General features: G+C 67.2%; 10 protein-coding genes across 10 annotated transcripts in view; 6 read left to right on the top strand and 4 right to left on the bottom strand.

The window, feature by feature from the left end:
- The window catches only part of CHLNCDRAFT_58171 (hypothetical protein), a gene marked incomplete at both ends in the record, with an annotated part of 12,037 nt that extends 9,611 nt beyond the window's left edge, over positions 1-2,426 (top strand). The window contains 5 exons of the mRNA XM_005846715.1: positions 311-491; positions 686-880; positions 1,182-1,364; positions 1,598-1,834; positions 1,962-2,426. Of these exons, the coding sequence (XP_005846777.1) occupies positions 311-491; positions 686-880; positions 1,182-1,364; positions 1,598-1,834; positions 1,962-2,426 (1,261 nt within the window). The remainder of the gene's footprint in view (positions 1-310; positions 492-685; positions 881-1,181; positions 1,365-1,597; positions 1,835-1,961) is intronic.
- A 593-nt stretch (positions 2,427-3,019) lies between these two features.
- Positions 3,020-4,210, bottom strand: CHLNCDRAFT_58170 (hypothetical protein; the record flags this gene model as incomplete). Its single annotated transcript, XM_005846572.1, has 4 exons — positions 4,047-4,210; positions 3,725-3,966; positions 3,342-3,560; positions 3,020-3,088 (listed from the first exon to the last, which is right to left on the bottom strand). Exons 1-4 carry the CDS (start codon positions 4,135-4,137, stop codon positions 3,020-3,022), a joined length of 621 nt encoding a protein of 206 aa, XP_005846634.1. The 5' UTR covers positions 4,138-4,210.
- Positions 4,211-4,661: 451 nt separating this feature from the next.
- On the top strand, positions 4,662-5,315 carry CHLNCDRAFT_52997 (hypothetical protein; the record flags this gene model as incomplete). Its single annotated transcript, XM_005846714.1, has 2 exons — positions 4,662-4,830; positions 4,987-5,315. 2 exons carry the CDS (start codon positions 4,662-4,664, stop codon positions 5,313-5,315), a joined length of 498 nt encoding a protein of 165 aa, XP_005846776.1.
- A 750-nt stretch (positions 5,316-6,065) lies between these two features.
- On the bottom strand, positions 6,066-6,625 carry CHLNCDRAFT_135280 (hypothetical protein; the record flags this gene model as incomplete). The annotated part of the gene is made up of 2 exons (XM_005846571.1): positions 6,066-6,353; positions 6,464-6,625. 2 exons carry the CDS (start codon positions 6,623-6,625, stop codon positions 6,066-6,068), a joined length of 450 nt encoding a protein of 149 aa, XP_005846633.1.
- A 145-nt stretch (positions 6,626-6,770) lies between these two features.
- CHLNCDRAFT_135279 (hypothetical protein) lies at positions 6,771-7,901 on the top strand (the record flags this gene model as incomplete). The annotated part of the gene is made up of 4 exons (XM_005846713.1): positions 6,771-6,781; positions 6,969-7,061; positions 7,152-7,563; positions 7,692-7,901. 4 exons carry the CDS (start codon positions 6,771-6,773, stop codon positions 7,899-7,901), a joined length of 726 nt encoding a protein of 241 aa, XP_005846775.1.
- A 1,001-nt stretch (positions 7,902-8,902) lies between these two features.
- On the top strand, positions 8,903-10,314 carry CHLNCDRAFT_24539 (hypothetical protein; the record flags this gene model as incomplete). Its single annotated transcript, XM_005846712.1, has 5 exons — positions 8,903-9,079; positions 9,233-9,308; positions 9,451-9,576; positions 9,767-9,879; positions 10,003-10,314. The coding sequence occupies 5 exons, from the start codon at positions 8,903-8,905 to the stop codon at positions 10,312-10,314; spliced, it is 804 nt and encodes a 267-aa protein (XP_005846774.1).
- An 848-nt stretch (positions 10,315-11,162) lies between these two features.
- On the bottom strand, positions 11,163-12,560 carry CHLNCDRAFT_24463 (hypothetical protein; the record flags this gene model as incomplete). Its single annotated transcript, XM_005846570.1, has 5 exons — positions 11,163-11,270; positions 11,417-11,564; positions 11,744-11,977; positions 12,136-12,231; positions 12,433-12,560. Coding segments are annotated over 5 exons (714 nt in total), but the record flags the coding sequence as incomplete, so codon positions are not given.
- Positions 12,561-14,033: 1,473 nt separating this feature from the next.
- CHLNCDRAFT_58168 (expressed protein) lies at positions 14,034-18,698 on the bottom strand (the record flags this gene model as incomplete). The annotated part of the gene is made up of 11 exons (XM_005846569.1): positions 14,034-14,761; positions 14,949-15,994; positions 16,141-16,270; positions 16,483-16,554; positions 16,713-16,803; positions 16,939-17,006; positions 17,210-17,297; positions 17,448-17,537; positions 17,767-18,081; positions 18,365-18,563; positions 18,664-18,698. 11 exons carry the CDS (start codon positions 18,696-18,698, stop codon positions 14,034-14,036), a joined length of 2,862 nt encoding a protein of 953 aa, XP_005846631.1.
- A 908-nt stretch (positions 18,699-19,606) lies between these two features.
- Positions 19,607-22,532, top strand: CHLNCDRAFT_135275 (hypothetical protein; the record flags this gene model as incomplete). The annotated part of the gene is made up of 7 exons (XM_005846711.1): positions 19,607-19,995; positions 20,055-20,110; positions 20,345-20,421; positions 20,545-20,854; positions 21,010-21,354; positions 21,552-21,851; positions 22,036-22,532. 7 exons carry the CDS (start codon positions 19,607-19,609, stop codon positions 22,530-22,532), a joined length of 1,974 nt encoding a protein of 657 aa, XP_005846773.1.
- Positions 22,533-23,079: 547 nt separating this feature from the next.
- Positions 23,080-24,770, top strand: CHLNCDRAFT_135274 (hypothetical protein; the record flags this gene model as incomplete). Its single annotated transcript, XM_005846710.1, has 6 exons — positions 23,080-23,280; positions 23,428-23,598; positions 23,896-24,041; positions 24,200-24,362; positions 24,520-24,650; positions 24,737-24,770. The coding sequence occupies 6 exons, from the start codon at positions 23,080-23,082 to the stop codon at positions 24,768-24,770; spliced, it is 846 nt and encodes a 281-aa protein (XP_005846772.1).
- Between the last annotated feature and the right edge of the window lie 353 nt (positions 24,771-25,123).

Here is a 25,123-nt window from a genome sequence, read left to right as displayed (position 1 = left end):
TGAGCGGGGGGATGTCAGCCGCAGGGCCAGCGACTCAAACGAGGAGATCAACCTGAGGGAGCTGCTGCAGCCAAACCAGACCGTGCCCGCCAGGTGTGTGTGTATGTGTGTGTGTGTGTGTGTGTGTGTGTGTGTGGAGGGGCTGCTGGCGGGGCCGTGCCGGCTGGGCCGCTGCCGTCGTCGGATGGCACGCGCGCCACCTGCTGCATCCCCCGCCCCCTCCCTGCCCCACGGCCTGCCCCGTGCCGCGCCTCCACCCCGCCTGCCCGCTCACCCCTGCCCCACCCCCCGGCCCCGCGCCTCCCCCCAGGGTCATCGACGTCGTGCCCGCCTCGTGGCTGGTCAAGCTGTCCACACGCAGCGATGTGGTGAACAATGAGGAGAAGTGGGAGGCGGCCTACCAGGCTGGCCAGGACCGGTACTACGAGCTGCCGCCCAAGAAGGACCCGCGGGAGGCGGCCGAGGCAACGCGGCGCAAGAACAAGAGCAACGTGCGTGGCTGCTGCCGGCGCGGGCACCGCGCGCGGCGGCGCCGGGCGCGCTGCCGGCTGGCGCCGGGGCCGGAGGGGGAAGCAGCGTCTGGCTGAGCGGGTGCGGCGGGTGCGTGCCCGCCTCGTGCGCCCACGACCCCCTGCAGCGCTGCCAGCGCGCGCACGCCTGTCGCTCGCCCCCTCCCCGCCCGCAGTTTGTGCCCCGCCCCATCCAGCACCCGCTGTTCAAGAACATGAGCCAGATCGACGCGGCGGCGCAGCTGCAGGAGGCCGGGGTGCCGGTGGGGCAGGCCATCCTGCGGCCCAGCCGCAACGGCATCAAGTATCTGGGCATCTCCATCAAGCTGCCAGAGTCCGTCTGGCACCTGGATGCCGAGGAGATGGGCAAGGTGGGCGGGCTGGGTGGGGCTGGGCAGGGCGGGGCGGGGCTGGGCTGGGCGGGGCTGGTGTCCAGCTGGCTGGGCCTGCATCTGTGCCATTGGGTGGGGACGAGGAGCATGGGAGTGTGAGGGTTGACGTGCCGAGCCCGGCTCGGGCTTCCCTGCCCGGTCGGCATCGGCGGCGCGGCGCCGCCGGCAGGTCGCTGGTTCGCCCTCGCGGCATCGCAGGGCCTGCGCGTCGTGCCGCTGCACCCGCCTGTGCGCCCCTCCCGACCCTGCCTCGCCGTGCCGGCCGCCCGCCCGCGCGCAGAGCGCCGCCGCCCTGAAGCTGGGCACCAGCCTGGTGGTGGAGTATGTGCCCGGCGGCAGCAGGAGGGAGACGTATGAGGACCTGGATGAGCTGGCGGCGCGCTTTGTGGAGCCGCTGCAGGCCCACCTGCAGGCCCTGGTGGCCCACCGCAAGTGGACGCCCCAGGACTGGCCGCGCGCAAAGGTGGGCGGTGTGTGTGTGTCATGCCTGCGGCCGGGGGTGCTGCGGGGCGCGACGCGGCGGCCAGGGGGCCGGCTGTGCGCGTGGTGGGGCGGGGGCGGGCCAGGGAGGCCGGCGCGTCGAGCCGGAGAGGGGAGCGTGGCGAGCGCGGGAGTGGAGCGGGCGCCCGCTGGCCTGTACCCCACACTCTCTACCCCACCCCCACCCCCACCCCCACCCCACCTCCCTGCCTGCAGGAGGATCTGATAGAGCAGAAGCAGCAGGTGGGGCCCGCCCAGGGCGTGTACTGCCTGGGCCCCGCGGTGGACAAGGCGGGCATGTTCTTCCTGGGCTACATCCGCACCGCCACCCCGCACTGCGAGTACTTCATGGTCACCCCCGACGGATACTACTTCCGCAAGAAGGCGAGGAGGGCGGCGCGTGGGGCCGGGGAGGGGTGGGGGGGGTGCGGGGCTGCTGCGTGTGCAGTGCAGGTGGAGCATGTGGTGCACAGGCAGGCAGGCAGGCAGGCGGGCGGGCGGGCAGCGTGGGGTATGTGCTCCTGTTTTTGAGGGGGCAGGCAGGCTGATGGGCGCGATCCAGCCGCCCTCCTGGCTGCAGGACTACCCCAGCGTGGATGCCATGCTCCTGGCCTGGAGGAAGCAGCCAAGGCTGCCGAGCCAGCAGCAGCAGGCGCCGCCGCCGCCCCCTGTGCAGCAGGCGCCGCCGCAGCAGCACGGCATGCCGGCGGGGATGATGGCGGGGCAGGGCATGGCGCCTGCCGCAGGCTTCTACCCGGCCCAGCACCAGCAGGGGCAGCAGGGCCCGCCCGTGTATGCCTACGGCGGCCAGCAGGGGCAGGGGCAGGGGCAGGGGCCGTACATGGGCGGCCCCGTCGGGGGAGGCTACGGGGGCGCCCCCGCCGCGCACGGCGGCGGCGGCGGAGCTGGCTGGCAGCAGGGGCAGGCGGGCGGGTATGGCGGCTACGGGCAGCAGCCCCACAACTTCCAGCAGCAGGGGTTCCCCCCGCAGCAGCAGGGCTACCCACAGCAGGGCTGGGGCGGGGGCCAGTATGGCGGCCGCTGAAGCCTGCTTGCTAGCATGCTGTCGAATGAAGAATGAACATGCAACCACCCACACACTGTACCACACAATAGCGGCGCAGGAACCGCTGCACAGAGGCATACAATTGGATCTGCTCCCTGGCTGGCCGGGGCCAGAAAGACTCGCAGGAGCCGCCACACAGGCTCCTACATGGCAGCTGCTTGTGCTGGCTTGCTGCGCATTGCATCCAGCAATTACACAGCCTTGCTGGTGCCGCTGGCACAGCCAGGAACAGAGGAAGGAACATGGGTACAAGCAGAAGCAGAGGAGTGTTGGTCATAAGTGCGCTGTTGCCCGGATGTCAGCTCCCAGATGGTCAGAGGAAGAATGTCGGGGGCAGTTGCCGCGCTCCTGTTGCTGCTGCACTGCTCAAAAATAGAAGTACCTGCTTCTGAGCTACCCTAACCTAGCTGTGTGTGATGTCCGCAGCTGGTCGCTTGGAAATCCCTGCCTGTACGGTGTGCGCCCGTCTAACCGCCTGCCTGCCTGCCTGCCTGTCAAACTCGTTTGGCCCGCACGGTGCCATCTAAACCTCCATGCCTGCCCTATTGAATACTGTTGGGTGCTGCGGTGGGTCAGTGCTCCAGCATATCCTCCTGCTGCTGCTGCTGCTGCTGCTGCGCTTTCTGGATGGGCAGGTAGAGCTGCAGAAGCAGCACCGGGTGCGATGGCAGGCCAGGTCAGAGGGATGCGGGCAAGCAGGTAGGACCGGAGGGCTGCACACATCCCCCTTGGCACGTGGGCACCCGTTGATCATTATGTGCTTGCTTGTTTGAAATGCTGGCTGCCAACCCTGGCTTCCAGACTCGTCCCGGCCTCGAGAATCCTCCCACTGTCCTACTTGCCCCCCCAGGGCACCCCCCCCCACACACACAACGCCCCCCATCGGCGCTGCACCTTGAACTCAGGCGGCAGCTCGGCCTCGGTGTAGAGGCGGTCGGAGAAGTAGATGCGGCGGATGCGGCAGTTGGCGTGGATCTGCACCCGCAGCGTCTCCACGTAGTTGGTGCCGTAGGCGCGCTTCACAAAGTCGGCCAGGTTGAACTGCACCTGGTTCCACCCCTCGTCCAGGCGCATGGGCATGGTGCAGATGAAGGGCTTAACGCGGGTGGTGGACTGCAGGCAGGGCGCCAGGTGGGCGGCACGGTGGTGTGGCGTTACGGGATGGCGGGCGAGGCTGGGGTGCATAAGGGGATTCGGGCTGTGCATCTGTGCACTGGATCCATCAGCCGCCGGCCAATGGCAGGCTTCGTGCCTGGCGCCGCAAGCTGCCGCCCCACCTGGTAGTTGGAGGCGCGGAAGCGCCGGCGCACGTTCTTGTCATCCAGAACCTGGACCTCAAAGGTGAAGTACTTGCTGAGGTTCTTGACGATCATGACCAGGAAGGGCAGCTTGATGCCCAGCGTCTTGGCGGGGTCTGCGGGGCAGGTGATGTAGGCGGTGGCGACGTTGGCGCCGGCAACCTCCAGCACGGAGCTCTGGATGTCCTCGTCCGTCAGCCGCTTGATGTGTCCATTCTCCACTGCAATTGGGGCATCGCGGGCGGCTGTTGAGTTCGTTCAGCGGCCCGACATTCACACACATTTGGCGGGCGCGACGCACCCTCGCTGGACCAGATGGAAAGGGGCTTGCTGCCGATAGAACTAAGCAGGCTCAGGTGGCCGGACTGAAAGGTGCCCTTGAAGAGCGACATTGGTCGGCGATGGACAACCAATTCTGGCGCTGCGGGATGTTTGAACAGTGGCGAGACTCGGTGGCGCTAAACGTCACCTGAAATGCGGCAGCGGCCCCAGGCAGGGCGGAGAAGGGGGAGGCAGGTACTCTTTCGAAGTACACACTTGACGCCTGCTCTACCGGGCGTTCAGCACAATCCACAACCTCCACACATCGAGGGTGGTGCGCCTGACGGCAAGGCAATGCAGGGTGAGGCGCCAGGCAGCCCCGCCGGCGGCAAGCCTTTTTGGGCAGGTCAGCTCGCCACCTACCTTGCTCACCAATCGCCTGCCTTCCAGCTGTGTAGGTGCTGCTGTGGCAAGTCGCTGGTTGTGCCCCAGTTTGCAACAGCATTGCGCCGGCGCCTCGGCCCACGCCGCCACCGCCGCAGCAGTTCGCCGCGTCCGACCTTCTCCAGACCCCTCTTTGTGGCGAGCTTGCACGACTGCGCCGCCATCAGCACCTTTTGCAGCAGCAGCACAAAGCAAGCAGCAAACTCGGTGCATGGCGTCATCACCAGCAGCTGCCGCCACCGCAGCACCCGACGGCGCCACGGCCAAGTCGCGCCCCCTGCTGCTCGTAGTTGCGGTTGTGCTGCTGAATGACGAGGGCCAGGTGCTGCTCGCGCAGCGGCCCCCAGGCAAGGCGCTTGCCGGCCTGTGGGAGTATCCAGGTGAGGAGCCGGGCTGGGAGCACCCTGCACGCCCCCGGCCATGCATGAACCTAGCCCTCCATGCCAGGCCCCGACCCGCCACACCCGATGCGGCACCCCACCTCGCTGCTCAGCCCCTTCCCCTGTTGCGCACCCCCCCCACACACACCCTTCCAGGCGGCAAGGTGGACCCTGGAGAGACTCCCGAGGCGGCGCTGGTGCGGGAGCTGCGGGAGGAGCTGGCCATCCAGGTGGCGTCCGCCTCCCTGCGGCCCCTCACCTTTGCCTCGCACCCCTACGACGCCTTCCACCTGCTCATGCCCACATACGTGGCCAGCGAGTGGGAGGGGCAGCCCCTGGGGGCAGAGGGCCAGGCGCTGGCATGGGTGGGCGCCAGGGAGCTCGAGGGTGGAGCGTACCCCATGCCGCCCGCCGACCTGCCCATGCTGGCGCCGGTGCTGGCAGCCATGCGGCAGCACAGAGAGGCCCGCCAAAATGCTGCGTGACTGGGAATGTTGTAGTTGAATGGAATGGTGTATTAATACCCGCAATTGATTTTCCGTGGTATTGATGGCTTCTACATGTTTCACATGTTTTGTGCAATGTTCTCTGCTCGCATGAAAGCAGCTGTGCACTTCCAGCTATAGGAGGACCAGGCCTAGTTGATCCCCAGTTACCTGTACTGTGCCCATACCACACATGTGGCGCGCCAACCTTCCACACGTGTGTACTGAGCTTGGCACACACCTCTGTAACCCAGAGACTGCCTGCGAACCGTGGGCCAGTGGGGTCGGCCAGATCTGGCGCCCAGGTGCGTGGCCCCCCGTGTGCCGCAGGTCAAAGCCTGCGCTGGCAGGTTCCTTCTTTAGCGGCACGCAGCTGCAGCGGTGGTCCCTTGCCACTGCCCTGCAGCCTCGTGGCTGTGGCCGAGGGAGGCAGGTGGAGCCCTGCCACACACCGCCATTGGCCAGACAGCTTCAAAGTGGCCACACGCCTGTTACTGCTGACCAGCAGTCACGCAGCCAGCCCGGCCGACACCAGAAGAGCAGCGGCGAGCTCCCGTGCCAGCAGCAATGCGGCGTGCTGCCGATGGTGCTGCTGAGGAATGTGGAGCTGGCAGCGACTCCCATGCAGCTTGGCTATGAAACCCAAAAGGTGAGATTTCACAGTGGAACACTGAGTGTTTGCACGCTCACAACTCGTACAATTCGGAATGTCTTACGTCAAAAGCATCGGACTTGTGAAACTGGAATTCTTCAGCTCTTAGTCTTCTGCTGCTCCGCTGTTCCTCCCGCTGGCGGTCGATGGCGCAGCGCCGCCTCTGCCAGCACACCGTGTGCATCCTGCAGCTGTGCCAGCTTGGCGCTGGCCGCCACCAGCTCCTGCTGCAGCTCCTGTGAGGCCTCCGCATTCTGCTGCAGCAGTGCTACCGCCTGCGCCACCTCCTCAGCCTCGCTGCCACTGAGCTCCGGCAGCTGCTGAATGAGGCCCTCCACATCCTTCAGCCCCGCCATGAGGTCGCTTGCCATAAGCTCTGTTTGTGCCTGTGGTGTTGGTGAAGAAGGAGGAGGCATGGGTGAGCAATCCCTGCCCTGCAAGCACGGGGAGCAAGGGGCGCAGGCTGTGTCCGCCCGCTGCCGGCCGCTCCACTCACCAGCACATCGTACGTCTTGGGCGCTGCCACCAGGGCCTCCCCCTTGACCGGCTGGGGAGGGGCATCCCGCTGCAGCGCCCCCAAGTAGTTGAACAGCATGGCGTTCAGGCGGCCGATCGCCTCTTGGAGGGAGGACACCAGGTCCACTGGTGGCGCCGTCATACTGCCTGTACAAGTATGTGCTTTGCTGTAGGGTTGGAATGGGCCGATCAGCTGCATGGAATTGGGCAGGGCCCGAATGTTCCAACCTGTACCTTTCTGTGCTGACGGCCTCAATTGGGCATGTGGGAATTCCTAGATCGTCCTGATGGTCAGCAGGTGGCGAAAACGTCGGGCTGCAGAGTGGCAGCCGTGACATGGTGGCTGCCACAATGTCACTCTCCGTCCCAGCAGCAGCACAGAGGCTAATGGCCTGCGATAGCAGGAACATGTCTGCGTGGCAAGGCAGACCCCCTGCAGTTCGGGGGCGCCGCCCCCGCCTCTGCCGCCACGCCGCCGCTGCCAGCACGCCGTCAACTGAAAGCAGCCGAAGTGACAGCAGCAGCTGCAGCAGAGATGTCAAGCAGCTCAAGGCCCAGCTGTTGCAGGCAGTCAGCAGGTGAGTGGAGTAAGTGTGGTGGGAGCTGGCCGGCCATGCCAGCCGGGCTTCAATCCCCGCCCCTGGTTCCCCGCTGCGCTGCACACGCAGATGCAACAACCCGCAGCCGGGGGACAACCAGTTGCAGCTGGAGCAGGACGTAGAGGGCCTGGCGGTGGAGCTTGCGGCAGCCAACCCCACCCCCGATGCGGCGTTGTCGCCGCTGTTGCTGGGTTCGTGGGCCTTGCTGTTCTCCGGGCGCAGCAGGAGGCTGGCGTCGGCATCGGCCTTCCCCGCCTCTGGCACTGGGCCTTCGCTGCAGCAGGCGCTGCAGGCGGCCTCGGACTCGCTGTACAGCCTGTTCTACGCAAATGTGCCGGTGCTGGCGGGGAGTGCGGTGGGGGCAGGTCGCCGCTCCTCGGCCTCCAACACCCAGGTGCTGAGCGCTGGCCGCGTGGACAACATCGTGGAGACGACGCGCGGGCTGCCACTGCGGCTGTGCGTGTCGGGCAGTGTGGAGGCGGTGAGTGGGGCCGCGCGGCCTGCTCCCTCGCGTTGCAGCTGCTGAATTGTAGCCATATCGTTGGCCAGCCCGTGTGCATGCTGCTGACTGACAGCAGTGTTGTCTCGTGCCTGCCCCACCTGGTGCAGGTGCGGCCCGGCACAGGGGACGGCCCCACATCCTGCGTCGCAGTGCGCTTTGATAGATTCACGGCCAAGGTGGCCCAGCTGCCAGAGGCGGCCGCCTCGCTGGCCCTGCTCAAGCCGGTAGGCTACTTGGATACGCCGTTCCTCGACAGCGATCTGCGGGTCAGCGTGGGCGACAAAGGCGGGCTGTTTGTGCTACGGCGTGTGCAATAGAGTGAGCTGGGCTCCTCCTGTAATCGAGCTGAATTATCCATTAATGGCGGCCCGCGCTGGTGCCCGCTCCGTGGCGACGGGCGCCGCCCCGTCAGCATTCCGTGTCTCCCGGCCTTTGTGGGGGAGCCCGGCCGTGTCGACAGCCGCATTCCCGCCGTGCGCGCTGTGCAAAAGGCACGCTGATCCACCTGATCGCCGGGCCGCCGCTGAACCCCACCTCCCCTCAGACCCTCGTTTCCTGCCGATCGAGCGCCGCCATGTGCGCTTGAAGGCTGGGGTTCGCGCCTAGCTGCTCCTGGGCGCCTAGCGATGCTGTCGGGTGCCCTAGCAACTCTCACTAGCAAACTCCTCTCGTCTGCATTGATGCGCATCAGTTCGACACCAGCAGCAGCAGCAGCAGCAGTAGCCGTGAAGCTCCAGGCGACGGTGGCCGCGACAGGCGCACACACCCCTCACCCCCTCTCCCGGCACTTGAGCAGCAAGGCAGCCCCCTCGCAGGCAGCTCAGCAGCAGGCCATGGTCGCATATTGGCGCAGCCTGCTGCGCGGCGCCAAGAGCTTTGGCGCGCAGCGACCAGCGGCGCTGCTGCTAGGCGGGGCCGCGGTCAGCGCAGGCGTCTGGGTGGCGCAGGTGAGCCTGCTGCGTCCTGCATTCGGGCAAGCTAGCTTGGATGGTTATGCAGCGGAGCTGCGGCTGCTGTCGTTCTTTGTGTGCCGCCCTCTGCTGTTGCGTGGGCTGTAGAATGCAACACCCTGCTCTCCTGGCCGCAGGCGGAGTGGCGGCGGCAGCAGCAGCGGTCGCTGCAGGCAGCTAGCGGTGCCGCGGAGCCGTCGCCGGTACCGCATGCTAGCAGCAGCTGTGCGCCCACCTCGGCAGCACCAGTTGAAGACAAACGGTGCGTGCAGGCTGTTCATCATGCCTGCCCGTGGCATGATCTTGCTGCCGCGCTGCAAAGGCGGTACACAAAGCGGTGCATAGCAATCTACATATACAGCTCAGCCATGGAGGCCCCGTGCTCGTGCAGGCAGCAACCCTTTGTGCCCAAGTTCTTGCTGGAGGCCGGGGCAGGCATGATCCCGCACCCAGCCAAGGCGGACCGCGGCGGCGAGGATGCTTACTTCATCTGTGACCGAGGCACCTGCATGGGCGTCGCAGACGGCGTGGGCGGCTGGGCAGAGGTGACACCGCCGCTGCTGCCGTTGCGTGGCGCCCCAGCGTCTTGATGCCGCGAGTGGTGCAGCACGGCAGGTCCAATCGCAGCAGCAGAAGGGGTGTGATGCGAACCAAGCGCAGCTGATGCATGGGCGTGGCGTGGTGGTGTTGTGGTGCAGGTGGGCGTGGACCCAGGCTTGTATTCGCGGGAGCTCATGAGCCACGCCAAGAAGGCTGCCACCACTTGCGAGCCAGGTGCGCCCCGCACGTGCTTGCTGCCCCTGGAGCCGCCCGCATGCCTGAAGTCGGCTTCAATGGGTGCGTGCACAGGCTGCCGGCCCGCTCCCACCCACCTGCCACCTGCCTGCCCTGGTCCGGTGCCCTGAGTGTGGTGCAGGGCCCAATGCGCCGCAGCACTTGATGGAGGTTGCGTATCTGAGCACCCTGGCACGTGGCTCCTCCACCGCCTGCATACTTTGCCTGGAGAATGAGCGGCTGCACGCGTCCAACCTTGGGGACTCAGGTGTGGGTGTAGGTGATGTGGGTGCCACGTGCTCAACAGCACGGCAGCCGGACACGCGGGGCGCGCTGCTGGCGTTGGCAGCCATTGTGTGTTCGTGTGGGCGTGGGTTGGGGGGCATGGAGCAGCCCTGGTAGCCGCTCCTTGCCCTGCCCCAATCTGCCCTCGCCCCTGCCCCGCTGCCCCTGCACAGGATTCATGGTGATTCGCGACGGAGAGCTCGTCTTCATGTCTCCGCAGCAGCAGCACGAGTTCAACTTCCCCTACCAGATAGGGTCGGCAGACTCGATGTCCGACACGCCGCAGGTAGTGCTCGCCGCGGGGGAGGGCAGCTGCTTCGCCCGAGTAGCTGCACGCACCAACCGGTTTGCAGCCCGTGGCACGCACCGCCCTGGACTGTCTGCTGAATGCATGCTGGCCCCGCTGCAGGTGGCCCGGCGGTTCAGCGTGGAGGTGCGGCAGGGGGACATAGTTGTGGCGGCTACAGACGGCCTGTTTGACAATGTGTACCCAGATGAGGCGGCCTCCCTGGTCTCCGCCAGCAAGGAGCGGGGGGAGAACGCGCAGGCGGTGGCGGTCACGCTGGCGCAGTTTGCCCGCATGCGCGCCGCAGACCCCACCCACCTTAGCCCCTTTGCCTACGGCGCGCAGCAGCTTGGCTACCGGTATTTCGGCGGCAAGATGGATGACATCACAATTGTGGTGGCTTTCGTGGTCGCTGCCGCGCAGCCCAAGCTGTGAACTGGGCCGAACATCGTGCTGCGACAACATACATGCTTGCCTGGCCCGCCTGCGGTTGCTGAAGCGCTCAGTGCCCAGAGCAGCCGCCTCATTCCTCAACGAACCCCTCCACAGCACTGCTCTCTTGGCTGGTGACTGGTTACATGTATCACGTTTGCTTGTGGGGTAAAAAAACAAAAGTAGGAGTGCAAATCAAAGGGAGGAGGGGCCCAGTGCGTTTCAAGCGGGGATGCCGGAGCAGCAGCCGGCTGTTTGGGCATTCCGCGGCAGGAAGGCAAGGCCAGTATGGCGTAAGCTACAGAACATCAATCGCAGCATCTTGGCAGGCCGCACACCAGCAAGAGGGAAACAGTTCGAGACTCAGGCGGGCAGGTGGGAGGGGGGGCCATCTGACATGCGGACCAGAAGTGCGGCAGGGTGTGTGGAGGGTCCATTCTTGGAGACAAATCGAGCAGCAGGTGGCGGGTGAAAATCGGCGGCCCAACAAAATGAGCGCTGAAGCGAAAACTCGGTGCAAAGAGGTGGGGGGGCTCACCCAGGCAACACGACCGGCGGGCGGCCTGCTGGGCTGCATGTAGTGAGCAACGATTGCAAGGTTTTGTTGGGGCACGAGCATAGGCACAGCACAGCAGGTGGGAGGCGTGGGCAATTGCATTTGGAGACGGGACGGCCGTCTAGAGGGCGAGGTGGCTGGCAGTCGGGAAGCGGGCCAGGCAGCAGCATCATGGGAGGGTGTCAAAGGGGGCAGGGATCTCGGCCTGGTCGTGTCGCGGCGAGACGCGCGTCAGCATCTGGTGGTCTGGTGGCGCTATGGCTCTATCAATTGACTCTACGCACAGTCGCTCAGCTCAGCGGCGGCCCGCGCCTGCCGTCGCGCCCGCCTTCTTGGCCCTGGCGGCATCAAACTCCGCCACCATGCGGTCCAGCTCCGGCCCTGCACCCACCGCCTCCAGCTCCTGCACACAACGCCAGCGGGACGGCGCGGTCAGCACCGCCAGGCTCTCTGCCTGCACTAGCGGCCGCCGCGTTGCTTTGGGCCCCCGCCCCTTCACCGCCGCCGCCACCCCATCCCCACCACCTGCCCGCCCCGCCGCCGCCGCACCTGCGGTCCCAGGAACATGCCAAAGGGCACGCCGCCGTACTTCTCGCTGTGGTGCAGCTGGTGGGCCACCACGATGCGCTTCATGGCTGGCAGGTCGGCGATGGGGCCCACCGGGAAGCGGCGGTGCACCAGGCCGTCGTGCACAAACCTGTGGGGCGCGGGGCGGAGGGGTGGGCGCCAGGTGAGAGCAGCGCATGGGCGAGCTGGTGCAGCAGGCATGGATGAGGGGCGGCCATGCATGGGGCACAGGGTGGGCGGCAGGCACGCCGGCAGCAGGCATGGCCCTGACGCTGCTGCGCGCCTCGCGCGGGCTGCTGCCGGGCTCACATGTAGGAGATGCCAAACAGGGTGATGCCCAGGCCGGCGCCGAAGCAGAGGCTGCCCCAGACGTCGGGGCGCAGGAAGCCGTAGAGGCAGAGGGCCATGGCGGGCACGGCGTTGACGATGGCGTAGATGTCGTTGGCCTCAAAGGGGCCCGTGCGCGGCTCGTGGTGGCTCTTGTGCAGGATGTAGCCCACCGGGTTGTCATGCCACATGTCCTTGTGCACCCACCGGGCATACCTGCAGCGGGAGGGGGGCAGCGCGGGTCAGGGGAGGGGTTGTGGTGGTGGGCTCCCTCAGTGCTGCAGGGACGGGGCATGACTGACGGACACCGGCCCCGACACTGTTCAGGAAGCCTCAAGGCAGCGGGGCAGCCCAGCTGCCAACGGCCTGCTCACATCTCCATGCCAAACGCCGCCCCCGCCGCCAGCGCCAGCGTGCAGGCCAGGTCCAGGTACGGGAAGGCCTGGTCGTTGGCCAGGTAGCACGTGATCCTGCAGGCAGCCGCAGGCAGCCAGGCAGCGGCGGTTGGGGAGTGCACGTCGCGCTGCAGGCGCCCCCCGCCACGTCCGGCCAGCCAGACGCCCAAGGCACCCAGCTGCTGCGCACCAAACCCAGACAGCCTGCCAGCGCAGCTGCTGGCTGGCCTGTGTGCCTGCTGCCGCCCCCGCCCGCCCTCTCCCACCCGGCTGCACCTGTAGTATGTGGCAAAGCCCGCCAGGGCAGTCACGCCCACACTGGCTGCAATGGCGGCAAACTGGTATGTGAGCTGCTCCCGCCGCCGCGCCTCGGCGCGCTTCACCCGCTTCTGCTGCAGCTCCTCCTGCTGCTTGTGGTGTGCTGCATCCTCTGACGTCTGCAGAGGCAGCAGGGCGACAACACAGTTAGCGGCCGACTGGCTGACGAGGCAGGGGGTGGTGGGCCTGCCACAGCCACCGCTGCAATTCGCTGGCCTGCCATGGCAGAAAGAAGGAACCAGGTCCTGGTGAATGTTGTATGGTTTGGTCCGACAGGGGTGCTGCCGACGCCTGCGGCGCTGCCGGTCCTTGGCGCCAGCCGCCAATTGAAGTTGGAGGGAGAGCCGCAGCCCGCCCTGGGATACAACTCACCCTCTGGGCTAGTGCTCTAGTCGCGCAGGCACTTCGCTGCGTCCGGTGCCCCAAGTGGGGCGCGAAGAGGGGCGCCAGCACCACTGGCCGTGCATTGCGCCGCAGAGCTGCAGAGGCTGTGTTTTGGCAGCGCAGTGTCTGCCCCACGCCGAGCGCCGCAGCGGACATAGCGGTGGGAGCTCGTGTGTGGGGGGGGTAGCGCTTGAACGGAAGGCAGTCGCTAAAGGGACAGTGGCATAGGCGGCTGCTAGCTTTGAGGAAAGGACAGGGAGGGAAGTGAGCAATGCATATGGATGGGGGGCAGAGGCATCAGCCCCCATGGGGCAGCACTGCTGGACAAGCGATCTCGCTGTCATCTTCTGGGCTCGCTGACCACGCTCCCCCACACAGCGTAATCCATTGGGACCGAGTGTCGTGCATTCGGAAGATTCAAGGCCAGGCTGCCCTGTTGAGTGCGCCTGCACGGGCACTGCACCTTCAAACTGCGCCGGCGCCTCCGCCAGCGTCTCTGCCGCTGGCGGCGTCACTTTGCGCTTTGTGCATTTCAGCAGACAGCCCCAGAGTTGCAGGCATAGCCTATTATCCAGTGTTTCGATTTTTGCTAGTATCCAGTGTTTCAATTTTGTCCTCCTTCACTACTCGCTGCCGTCCTGGTAAGACGCCTAGCCCACCCCTGCCGCTCAGCGCAGCTCGAAATGCACTGATTTACACATGGTGGGTTCAAGAATGCAGACCGTGAAGGGTAGAAGAATCAGGGGCTTGGGGGGCGCTGAAGGCGATATGTGGAATACACGGAGGGTGGCAGTGGCGGGGTGGTGTAAACAGAGCTCCCGGCATCACCAGACACAGACACAGGGCACAGGCAAGGGTGTCATCGCTATGGGTGTGGTGGGAATAGGCACAGGGCAAAAGGGCAGGCATTGCCGGCGCAGCCAACAAAAACAGCCGGGCCGATGCAGGAAGGGCAGCAACACCCGGCCCGCAGGCGAGTCGGCAGCAGGCAGAAGGAGAGGAAGAGACCGCAGGATTGTACAGGAGGAAAGTGAGCAAAAGAGCAACAGACAGGGTGGAGCTGGCACATGTTCAGGTGCAGAAGGGCAGCGGAGCGTCTTGGGCGTTTCGTGTGGCACAAATGCTGCCGGGGTTGTTCATTGCGGGGAGGGGGTTCGTGCTGCGCTGCGTGCTGCCTAGGCGGGCAGCGCCCTCTCGATGGTCTGCATGTCCTCCAGGCCGCCAGACCCGTCCTTGGACTGCTGCTGCTGCTGCGCGCCGGCAGCCACCGCCATGGCCGCCGTCATCGCCGCCGCTTGCTGGTCGGCGCCGCCGGCGGGTTTCCCGGAGGGGAGGAGGTTGTACTGCTTGAGGTACGTCTCCAGCTCGGCAAACGTGATCTCCTGGCGCATGGCGCGGGCAAACTGCTGCTGCATCTGCTCCAGGGTCACCGTGGTGACCAGCGGCGCGGGCGCCGGCGCAGCAGCGGCCTGCTGCGCGGCGGTGGGCGTGTCGCCCTGCATGGGCGCGGTGCCGGTGGAGGGCTGCGTGGCGGCCGCCGCGCTGGACGCCACCTGCTGCGCCCCGCCCGCCGCCGCCTGCTGCGACGCCTGCGACGGCTGCTGCACGTCCATGGGCTGCGCCTCGGAGCCCGCCGCCTGCTGCGCCGCGGCGCCGTCCCCGGCCGCCGGCGTGCCGCCGGGCGACCGCGAGCCGCCTCGCTTGGCGGGGCTGCCCCCGCCGCTGGGCATGGCGGGGAAGAAGCCGACGGGCTGGGGCGGGGGCCCGCTGCCGCCGTCGCCCGCGCCCAGCTCGCCGCCGGGCAGCATGGATGTGAAGAGCGACTCCAGCGGCGCCACGTTGGCGGGCAGCGACAGGTCGTCCAGACCCTTGTTCATGTCCATCCACGTCACCAGGGACGTGTCTGCGCAGCACGGCGGGCGTGCGGGGGAAGGAAGCAGTCGGCGTGCCACCAGCGGGTGCCGTGCCGAAGCAGCAGGCATGCGCCAGGCGTGGCCAGGGCAGGCGACGGCAAACACGACAGCGTGCCCAACCAACCAACACCGCAGGCAGCAGTCGCGCCTCAGGGCCAAGAGAGCTGTGCGCCCCACCTGCTTTGCGCTTGGACTGCTTGTTGTCGCGGCCGGTCCTGCCGCCAGAGCCGGGCGCCGGGCCGCGAGCGGCGGCGGCGGCGGCGGCGGCGGCGCTGCCGGGCTGCGCTCCGTTGGCGGCGGGCCCCGCCATCATCGACATGAGCTGCTGGAAGTTGGGGTCTTCGAACGGAGACATGCTGTCGTCCTTGAGCAGGTGCGCCAGCTCAGGCGGCAGCTGGGCGCCAGGTGGCGGCGCCGACGCGCGCTGGCCCTGCGCGCTGGCCACGGCGGCGGCCGCCGCGGCCGCCGCCGCCTGCGCCTGCTGCATCGCGCTGGCCTGGTTCTGGCTGGAGCTGCGCTGCACGCCGGGGGCGGGGCCGCTGCCTGCGCTGTACAGATCCAGGGTGGGCATCTGCATCAGGCCTTGCACCGTGGCCGCATCCAATCCGGCCAGCGCCGGCGGCAGCTCGCCCCCCAGCCCCAGCCCAGGGATGCCCGCAAACTGCTGCTGCGGCGGCTGCGGCTGCTGCGCCGGAGGCTGCTGCTGCTGCTGCTGCTGCACCGGCGGCGCGCCCAGCTGCTGCTGCCCGCCAAAGAGCAGGTCGGGGGGCAGGCCGGTGGGCAGCTGGCCGGCCAGGGGCGACGACATGCCCTGCTGCTGCATGCGCAGCGCGTCCAGGCCGCTGCCGGGCACAAAGCCGGCGGGCAGGTGCGGCGGCGGCTGCAGGCCCAGCCCACCCAGCGCGCCGCCCAGGTTGAGGCCCAGCGGCAGCCCGGCGCCGCCGCCGCCAAAGCCGTTGAGCCCGCCATTCATGCCCGAGCCCAGCAGCGGCTGCGGGGGCAGCGCGCCGGGCCCAGAGGCGCGAGGCGACAGCGGGATGCCGCCGGGCGGCGCCACCGGCAGCGGCACGGTGCTGGCGGGGGGCGGCGCCGCGCCCGAGGCCATGCGGATGGTGAAGGTGAAGGAGGAGGTCTGGCTGGTGGGCTTGCCGCCATCGCTGTACGGCGGCATGTGGCCGATGGTCAGCGGCAGCAGCGCCCAGCCTGGGTGCCCGTCCTTGCGCCTGCACGCGAGGCACGCAGGGAGGCACGCGGTGTCGGCACGTGCCGTCAGGCCCGCCCCCGTCAAGCACCCAGCACACCACAGCCTCGCTGCCGCCGTGCCCCGGCTCCCGCCAGGCCTGCCCGCCTGGACCCCCGCCCCGCTCACCAGTCGGCGGAGGCTTGCGGCAGCATGCGCTTCACCGCGTCTGGGAAGCTGGCTGTGTCCAGGGGCAGCCAGATCACATCCACCAGCTCCTGGTTGGCCTGCTGCGGGTTCTGCTTGCGCCGCATCAGGCCTGCGGGAGGAGGGGCGCGCAGGCGGCGGCGGGACCACCGTGTGAGGCAAAGCCACCCCCACACACAACCGTGTGAGGCAAAGCCATCCCCCCACACACACACTCCTGTGCCTTGTGCCTCGTGCCTGCTTCCCCAATGCCACAGGAGGCAAGCCTGGCGTGGGGTGCCGGGGGCACCACAGGCGGGGCTGCCGGCAGCCGCGAGGGCTCACCCACGGGGCGGTTGATGTCGATGACGTTGAAGGAGCCGCACTTGAACACCAGGCCCACCTCGGTGCGCCCGTCTGCACGACAGGTAGGGGGGCAGCAGCGGGGCAGCGCAGCGCGCGGTGGGGCCAGGGCGCGCGGAGCTGCCGCGCATCGCGCCAGTCAGCAGCAGCAGCAGGGGCTGCGCAGCACTGCCGGCGGCGTGGCCAGGGCAGCGCCAGGCGCGCCAGCAGACCTGGGTGGTACACCCTCAGTTGCACGTCCGTCTCCACCGCCTTGCGCACGTGGTCGCGCGCAATGTCCCAGCCCTTGGTGAGGCGCAGCACCTGGCAGGGGAGCGGGGTGGGGGGGGTCGGTCACGCAACGCGCAGCGCAGCTCAGCATGCGGGGCATGGCACAGGCTTGCACGCCGCGCGCCCGACCCGCCCGCTGCGCCACCGCCACCAGGCGCCGCGCCGCACCTGCTTCAGCGTCTCGCGCAGCGCCTTGTTGCGCTCGGCGGTCTCCACCAGGTCGCGGAACTGGCCCACTGCAGAGGGCGGGCGGGCAGGGGCGGCAGGCAACAAGGGGCAGGATGGTCGGCACGCGGCCCGCCAGGAGGGTCGAGGTACATGCAGCTTCTCATGCACACACCAGCCGGCAGCAGCTGTTGGCTTGGAATCTGTGCCCCTGGCCCCCTGCCCAGCTCTGTGCCAGCCGTAGCACAACAGCAGGCAGCCAGGCAGCGCGGACCTTTGACCACGCTGTTGATCGGCAGGTTGAGGTCGGGCACGCCCGCCGCCACCGCCGCCGCGCGGATGTCCTCCAGCTTCTTCTGAGTCTGGGGCAGCAGCAGGAGGGAGGACAGGCGACAGCAGGCGTGAGCTAAGGGGCTGAAACAGCTGCTGCGGGGGTGGTGGGGCTGGCAAACGCGTCGGGCCGCCAGCTGGCAGGCCACCTGCGCCCCCCCGCCGCTGCCGCTGCCCCGCACCTGCAGGCCCACGCAGTCAATCTTGCTGACGTGGTCATCCACGTGCGGGATCTCCAGCTTGGCGGCGCCCTTGACGCGCGCGGTGGCCACCTGCAAGCACGGGGGCAGCGCAGGGGTGGGGTCAGCACAGGGTGGTGGGTGCGTCATGCCCTGCCCGACGCGTGTAATCATGCCGTAACGGGGGGTGTAAGGCTGACATGAGCCTGACGGCGCCCTTGCAGCGCGTGCGCCAGCTTCGCTGCGCTGCGTGTGCGCGCAGCAGAGGGCCCAGAGCACGGCCCTCGCTGGTGCGCCTCATCCTCCGCACGCGGCGGCGCACCACGAACGGGTCGGACAGCGCGTAGTTGACCCCCACAAAGGGCTCGCCGGAGCGGTGCACGGCGCGGACGGCGAGGCGGAAGGGCGGCGCGCGCCCCGTCAGCAGCGCCTCGCTTGAGTCGGTGATCTTGAGGTCTGGCAGCAGCGCCTGGCCGTGGATCATGGGCACCATGACGCGCTTGGTGTCGGTGTAGGAGCCGGAGCGGCCGTGCGCCAGCAGCGGCTGGCCCTGCTTGTTGGCCAGCAGCTCGCAGCGCTCAATCGCGTCCTCCCCGTCCCCCTCCACCTCAAACTTGCGCCCATCCACGATGCTGATCTGCGGCGCGGCGGGAAAGCGGCAAAGGCAGGGCGGGGGGTGCCAGGCGCGTTGGGGCGGGACGATCGGTTGGGGGCACGGCGGCAGCGGCAATGGCGCCAGCCCGCCAGATTACGCATCACTGCGTGTGGAGGACAGGCAGGGTGGCTGGAGACGCGGGCTCCCCCAGCAGGAGAGAGCCCCTCCAACCCCCACACCCCGGCAGGAGGGCAGGAGCGAGAGGCGCCGCTCGCCACCGCCCCGGCGCAGTTCCCAGCCCTCGCTGCACCCTTTCTCTGCTCACCAGCAGGCCCAGATCCTCCAGGCCCTGCTGCACGAGCTGGCCGGTGCCTATGTCTGTCACCACAACATATATCTGCGCGCCGCACTTGGCCTCCACCACGTCGCACGGCGCCAAGTACTTGGCGGCGAAGTTTGTGGGGCAGCGGCGCCTTTGGCTCAGCTTGCACAGGTTGCACTGGAAGTTTGAGCACCCCAGGTTCCTGCAACGCGGCCGGACCGGGCAGGTGAGGGCTGCAAAAGCCGCGGGCCACACTTCGCAGGCATGGCGCCGCCCTCCCCGCCGCTGCTCCCCACACTCACTGGCAGTCATGCCGGAACTCTAGCTGCAGTGCCATGGCGCCTCAGGCTGTGCTCCGCACTTGCGAATGCCGCGTCGGCAGCTTTTGGCCCGCGGCAGGGCTGTGGCGCGGCCAGCAGCGTGTCTGCGGTGGCTGCAGTTCTCTTGCGGCCGGTGGGAGCGGTGCACAAAGCAAATTGCAAGCGGCGGAGTTTTGGTGGGGTGCTGTGTGGTACACCAAAGGATGTTCACTTCCTGGATATAAAGCCACAAAGCTAAATTCGTCAGGGCTCAATTCGGAGTTTTTACGCTGAGGTGGCGGACGGAGCTGGGTCGGAAGGTGTCTAGTGATTGTTGCACAAAAAGTCAGACTGCAAGAAAAACTCGGTTCGACACATGCTCATGGTGGGGCATGAGGGATCAGGGAAATCGGGCAGCGTTAAACCGTTCACCGGTTACACAAGAAAACTTGCAAAGCGCAGAATGCAACACAAAGCTGACCCGCCCATGCAGTCGCAAAACATGCCAGAACGACCAGAAACCATGTGTGGTGTGGCTGGGGGGCAGTTGGGCGCGCTTGGCAACAGCACCAACCGGCGTCCCGCCTCCAGCCCAAGGGCAGCCTAAAAGAACTTAATTCCAAGAAAGGGAGCCATGCATCCGTCGGCGCCGGGCAAGCCCCGCTGAACCCCTCACCTGAGGCAACTGGTTTGCCCACCCCCGCGCGTGCTGCGCCTGCCGCGCTGAGGGGGCGGCAGGAAAGCAAGCCTGCGCGTTGAGCCCCTAGTCCAATCGAGTTTAGGTCCCCACCCCCGCCCCTCTTCACAATCGATGTAGGTCCCGCCGGCTGCCGAGAACCCCCGCCGCTTGGGTAAACTCCCTTGAATCTAGTAGATCCGTCCGAATTTGGAGGCGCCCGGCTCGCTTGCGCTCACCGCCAGCTCCTGATGCGTGTGCAGGTCCATAATGCGGCGGCGGCTAACCCTGCTGCTCCTGCTGGCGGTGTGCCTGGCTGCCCGCCATGCCGCCGCCCAGCAAGATGGCGGCGGCTCCTCAGAGCTCACGTCCACGACTGCCATGGATGATGGCAGCAACGGGGATGGAGTGTCCTACACTGATGGCGCAGCAGTGGACGGCACCGACAGCGAAGCTGGTGTGGATGGCACCGAGGGTGACACCGGCGTGGATGGCGCAGATGGTGGTGGCGTGACTGCTGCCACAGACCAGGCCGACGACGGCAACGAGGAGGACCTGGCAAGCAGCAGCGACGAGCAGATCAGCACAGATGACGAGAACAGCGGCATGTTCCCCCCCCCCAGCCCCGACCAATTTGCCGCCGTCGACGGCGGCGACATGTCCGCCCCAGCCCTTGCCCCATCTCCATCATCCGCCTTTGTCCCTGCGCCGGCCCCAGCAGCGCTCCCATCCCCGCTTCCACCACCGCCTTCCCCAACGCCTCCCCCACCCCCGGTGAGCAGCCAGCCAAAAGGCTTTCCCCCAGTCCGTTCTGGCCTGCTGCGCTGCTGTGCTGCGCATGCCGAGCCCACCTATGCTGACCCCATATCAAATCGGGCGCCGCACGCTGCCTGCATTGGCCAGCTGGCACGCTTGTATCCAAACACTGCCACCATTGCTGCTTGCAGCCCGTTGGGACCCGCGTCAACCTGGTGCTGCGCCTGGCTGGTGCCCCGTCACCCATGGCAGCTGAGCTGGCCACGATGGTGGCCTCCACCATCTCCATCCTCACACCCAGCACCCCCTGGACCTACTCCTCTCAGCAGGTGAGATTGTGGTTTTGTGGCAGGTGGATGACCAACGTGTGAGCTGTCCCGAGCTGTCAGCATGGCAGGCACCAGAAGACACACCAACCGATCGCAAACCGCCCTGCTGGTTGCCCCTTGCAGCCCTCATACCCAGGCAAGAAGCCTGAGGTGCCGCGGGATGCTGCGCCCGCGCCGGCCACCGTCCCCTCCTCCGCTGGCGACCAGGCCAAGGCCACAGTTGATCCGCTGCCGATCAATGGCCTGGGCCGCAAGCTGCGCCAGGCCGCAGCAGCGGCGCCTGAACTGACCAAATCTGCCAAGGGCCAGTGCCACAGCACCAAGCACGCGCTGGCACCTGATGAGGCCACCTGCACGGCGTGGTGCGAGGGCCAGCTGGCGGCCGGCAAGGTGGAGGCTGCCGAGTACAGGCCGCGCTTCTACGACAAAGACGGTGGGTGGATGGGGCAGTGCCTGCTGCATATCACGTGCGTGTGTGTTGGATGTGCCCAGCGAACTGCTGGTTGGCGAGCCAGTCCCCCTGGGATGCCTGCTGCCATGCCGAGCTGTGCTTGCCTTGCCCCCATCCCTCCGCTGCCTGGCCTTCAGGCGCCATGTGCTGCGGCTGCACCAAGAAGAAGGGCAATACCACCGACACAAACACAACTGCCACGCCCACCACCGACACACCCACCCCTGTCAGCGAGGATACCGGCACCGGCACGGGCGTCACCCCCAGCCCCAGCCCCAGCACCGCGCCGACCACGCCTGCCGCGCCGGCGCCGGCGCCGGCGCCGGCGCCGGCTACTGCTGAGCTGGACGAGGGCGCTGATGGCGTGTACCTGTTTGCCTACACTCTGGTGCCCACAAAGGCCGGGGAGGAGGAGCTGAACGCGACCATGTATGCCGCTGCCAGCGCCAGACGGCTGCTGGACAGCCTGGAGACCACCGCAGGTGCGCGAGCCTGGGAGTGTCGTGGACAGGGACAGTAGCATGGGGGGTGTGCACGCATGCTGCAGGGAGTGGGGAACGCACGACACTTGCCCGAGCAACGCAGCGCCTGCCGACGCGCCTGCCTGAGCGCTTGCCCGCCCAGGCCCGCCCTCTCACATGCCATCTCTCCCCTCACCCCGCCTGCGCGGCACCCGCAGGCGTGTCTGCCACCTCTGCCGACATTGTGTTCCTGGGCAGCGGCAAGTATGAGTTTGCGCCGGTGCCTCCAAAGTACGTGCGCCCAGTCTATATGCCGGCGCCCTCAACCCCCACACCCCCCACCGAGGCCGCCTCCACCAGCGGAAGCAACGGCATGATGATTGGCATCATCCTGGGCAGCGTGGCTGCGGCGGCCATCGCCCTGGCCCTTGCCGCCACGTTCTGCGTGCGCCGGCGCCGCCAGCAGAAGCTGAACGGCCAGGGGTTGGTGCACAAGTGGGAGTCAGAGCGGAAGCAGGGTGAGTTGCCTGCCACTGGTCGCCGCGTGCATGCCTATTGCCATGTCTGCCATTTACCATTTACCTCACAACGTGCAGCAACGCTGCACGTTGTTGTTGCTTGCCCCATCTGTCCACAGCACATGGCAGCCCTGGCTTTGCCCCTGACAACTGCCTGCCTGCCTGCCTGCCGCCCTCCTTGCAGCCGAGGAGGAGCGCAAGCGGCAGCAGGAGGAGCGGCGTGCGGCCAGCCAGGCAGCCAACGACCGCTACTGGGCACGGCAGCAGAGCCAGCGGGCGCGCAGCCAGAAGCTGGAGCAGCTGCGGTCCAAGCTGGGCATGGGACCCAAGGACCACCTGGCTGCGGCGGCGGCAAAGATGGAGGCGGCCGAGGCAGCCGAGGCAGCCAATAGCGCTGCCGCGCCGCCGCCGCCACTGGATGCAGAGTCCAGCGCCAAGTCGGTGGGCAGCAGCAAGGGCTCCATGCCGGCACAATCTGCCGCGCCTACCTACTCTCTGGAGGCACACACTCCCACCCCTCCCACCGAGGCACAGCCCCTGGCATCGCTTGTGGTTCCATCGCAGCTGCAACAGCCAAGCAGCGGCGGTCTGGCACCTGCGCCCAGCTGGGCCACCCGCGATCCTGGCGCCGAGCCCAAGCCCAGCACAAGCACGTTTGGGAGGTGGTTTGGCAGGGGCTGATGGGTGGTGCTGGCGCAGTAGCGCTCAGCGTCTACAACTGTGGGCTCTTGCTCAAACAGCTGTACAATGCAGTTGTTTCTGCCGCCGTCGGATTTGCAGGCGCAACGTTCCCCTTTTCCTACCAGAACATATATGGTTACATTTTTTGAGACCCATGTAAACGGTAAAATAGGCCCGCTGTTTCACATCAAGCGCTTTGGTGCCACGGACGGAAGTTTGCGCCGCCAATCGGATGGACCGTTGGATAACCGTTGCGTTGAGGTGAGAGGACACTCAAACCATGTGCAGATAAGGGGATTCTACACCCAAAGACTTACTTCAGTTCTGTTCAGTGTGCCGAGCCGCCGCCATCGCCCTGTCCCGCCCAAGTACCGCCCAGGCCGCCAACGCGGGCCCAGTGGCAGAAATCGTAGCCCGGATGCCCTTTCGCCGCATCCCCATCATCACCAGCAAGACAGAGGTGGAGCCCTGCTTGTCCATCGCACCCGGAGGCTCCTCGCCCCGCTCCGTCCCCATCGGGGCCCAGCACCGGTGTGGGCCAGCCCCGATGGCACGCAGGGTACTCGCAGCGCTATGCGCCGCGCTCCTGATCGTGGCGGTGGCAGGCGATGAGCCCGCCAGCGATATCACGCTCAAGGACGTCACCGTCAGCCTGCTGGAGGCCAGCGGCACCCCCGCCTCCGTGCAGCAGATGGCGGGCCCCAGCACCGGGCGGTTGGGAGCACTGGATCACACCCGCACCATGAAGGTGTGCCGCCAATGCCCCCACCCTTGCACAACAAAGCATGCTCCTTGCTGCTGCGTTTTTAGTGCTGTGAGCAGGATCAAATTGAATCCTGATGCCATGCTCAACACCATGCATGCGTGTGCTGCCGCCCCGGCCCGCTCCGCGCAGGTCAGCCTGGCCACGGCGCTGGCCTCCGCCCCGGATGAAGACTTCCGGCCGCAGCAGGTGTTTTTGCGTCTGACCAGCCGTGTCAGCGGCGGCGCTGCCTACTTTGCGGCGGTCAAGGCCAAGGATGGTACGCTGTATGCCACCGCCAAGTCGGCAGACATCCAGAAGCAGGTGCAGCGATTGTTTTAGGGGGAGGCCCAGAGGCCGCAGTATGTGAGGTGTTTGGGCGCCGCTGAACATGGCATGAGCAGGTCTGCATGGTGTATGGCAGCGGGGAGGAGCGCGGCCAAAAGTAGGCAGGCGGCAGCATTGGCGGCCACCGGCGCATGTTGGATTGGTGCTTGCCAGCCCTGGCCAGCCCGCTCTTCTCCAGATTGGAGCTAGATCATGCATGCGCTTATCCCTCCGCGCTGCCCAACCCTGGACCCTGCTGCTGCCCCTCTGCCACGCCGCCTGCCATGGCTGCAGGTTGGGCTGCAGAGTGGCGCGTACGATGCCACACTGCTGGTTGGCGACACGCGGTCGGCTCAGCCGGTGCAGTGGTCGCTGGGCGAGGTGCAGGTGCTGCACCCGCCCCTGGATGACGGCTCGCAGCCCGAAGGCGCCGCCTACAGGTGCGCGAGGCGACAGTGCAGCGCCATGCAGCAAGCGCCGGCGCTGAGGTTCCGAGTTCAGAGAATGGGCAAAGCTGGGCTGGGGCCAAGCAGTGCCTCCCTCCAACTGGGTGGCAGCTGACTGCTGGTTCCAACTTGCGCCACATCGCCGCGTGCAGGGCCATGGACCGCCTCTTCACGCCCCTGCCCGAGATCCTGCACATGCACCGCAAGCCGGAGCGCCGTGCCCCCGCCATTGTGTCCCTGGTCTTTACCCTGCTGGCGGCGGCCCCTGTGGTGCTCTACGTCGGCGTCGCCCTGCAGCTGGGCGGAAACCTCAAGGTGCGCAGGGAGCGGCTGCAGGCAGTGGCTCTGCTGCTGCAGCGGCACCCCCAGCTGCGCTCGCAATTCGTCAGTCTGGCCGCTTCTGCTGGCCCCAGGCTTGGCCTCACCGCCTGGTGCCACCTCTGCGCCCTGCCTGTTCCCGCTGGTGCTCCAGGGCTTTCCCAGCGGCGCTGGCTTCCTCGCCGCCGCGGGCTTCCACCTGGGCCTTCTGGCCATCCTGGCCCTCTACCTGCTCTTCTGGATCCAGCTCAACCTCATGCAGGCAGGCTGGGGAGGCTGCTGCCTGTGCGCCACTCTGTTGTTGTGTCCTGGCATTTGCAAGTCGAGCCTCCGCTGCTGAGCTCCTTTCTGCGCACCTGCGCCTGCTGCAGACCCTACCAGTGCTGGTGGTGCTGGCGGCTGTGACAACGGCCCTTGGCGACAGCACCCTTGGGGAGCTGGCTGCAGAGCGGCAGAAGCAGGAGTGATCAGTGGGTGGAGACCGGGGGATGTGGAGGCTGAACTGCCGTGACAGTGCGGCCAGATGCCCCCGCTTTGCAGACAACATCGACTGCTCAGCTCATCAGTGAAACGTGTCTATTTTACAATGGCTGGTCAGCATAGCGGAGGACCATGCAGGGAAGGGAAGAGGAATGGCGCCAGCACAAGCCGTGGCGCGCCCGCCGCAACGGAAGCAGGCTGGAAGGAGGGAGGAAGAAAGGCAACTAACAACGGGGGACGTGGGTGGGCCTCATGCCGCCAGCCCGCACAGGTTCAAT

Source organism: Chlorella variabilis, assembly GCF_000147415.1.
Source record: "Chlorella variabilis unplaced genomic scaffold CHLNCscaffold_13, whole genome shotgun sequence".
Taxonomy (NCBI): domain Eukaryota; kingdom Viridiplantae; phylum Chlorophyta; class Trebouxiophyceae; order Chlorellales; family Chlorellaceae; genus Chlorella; species Chlorella variabilis.
Note: the sequence above shows the minus strand (reverse complement) of the source record. Positions and strands in the feature narration are given on the sequence as shown.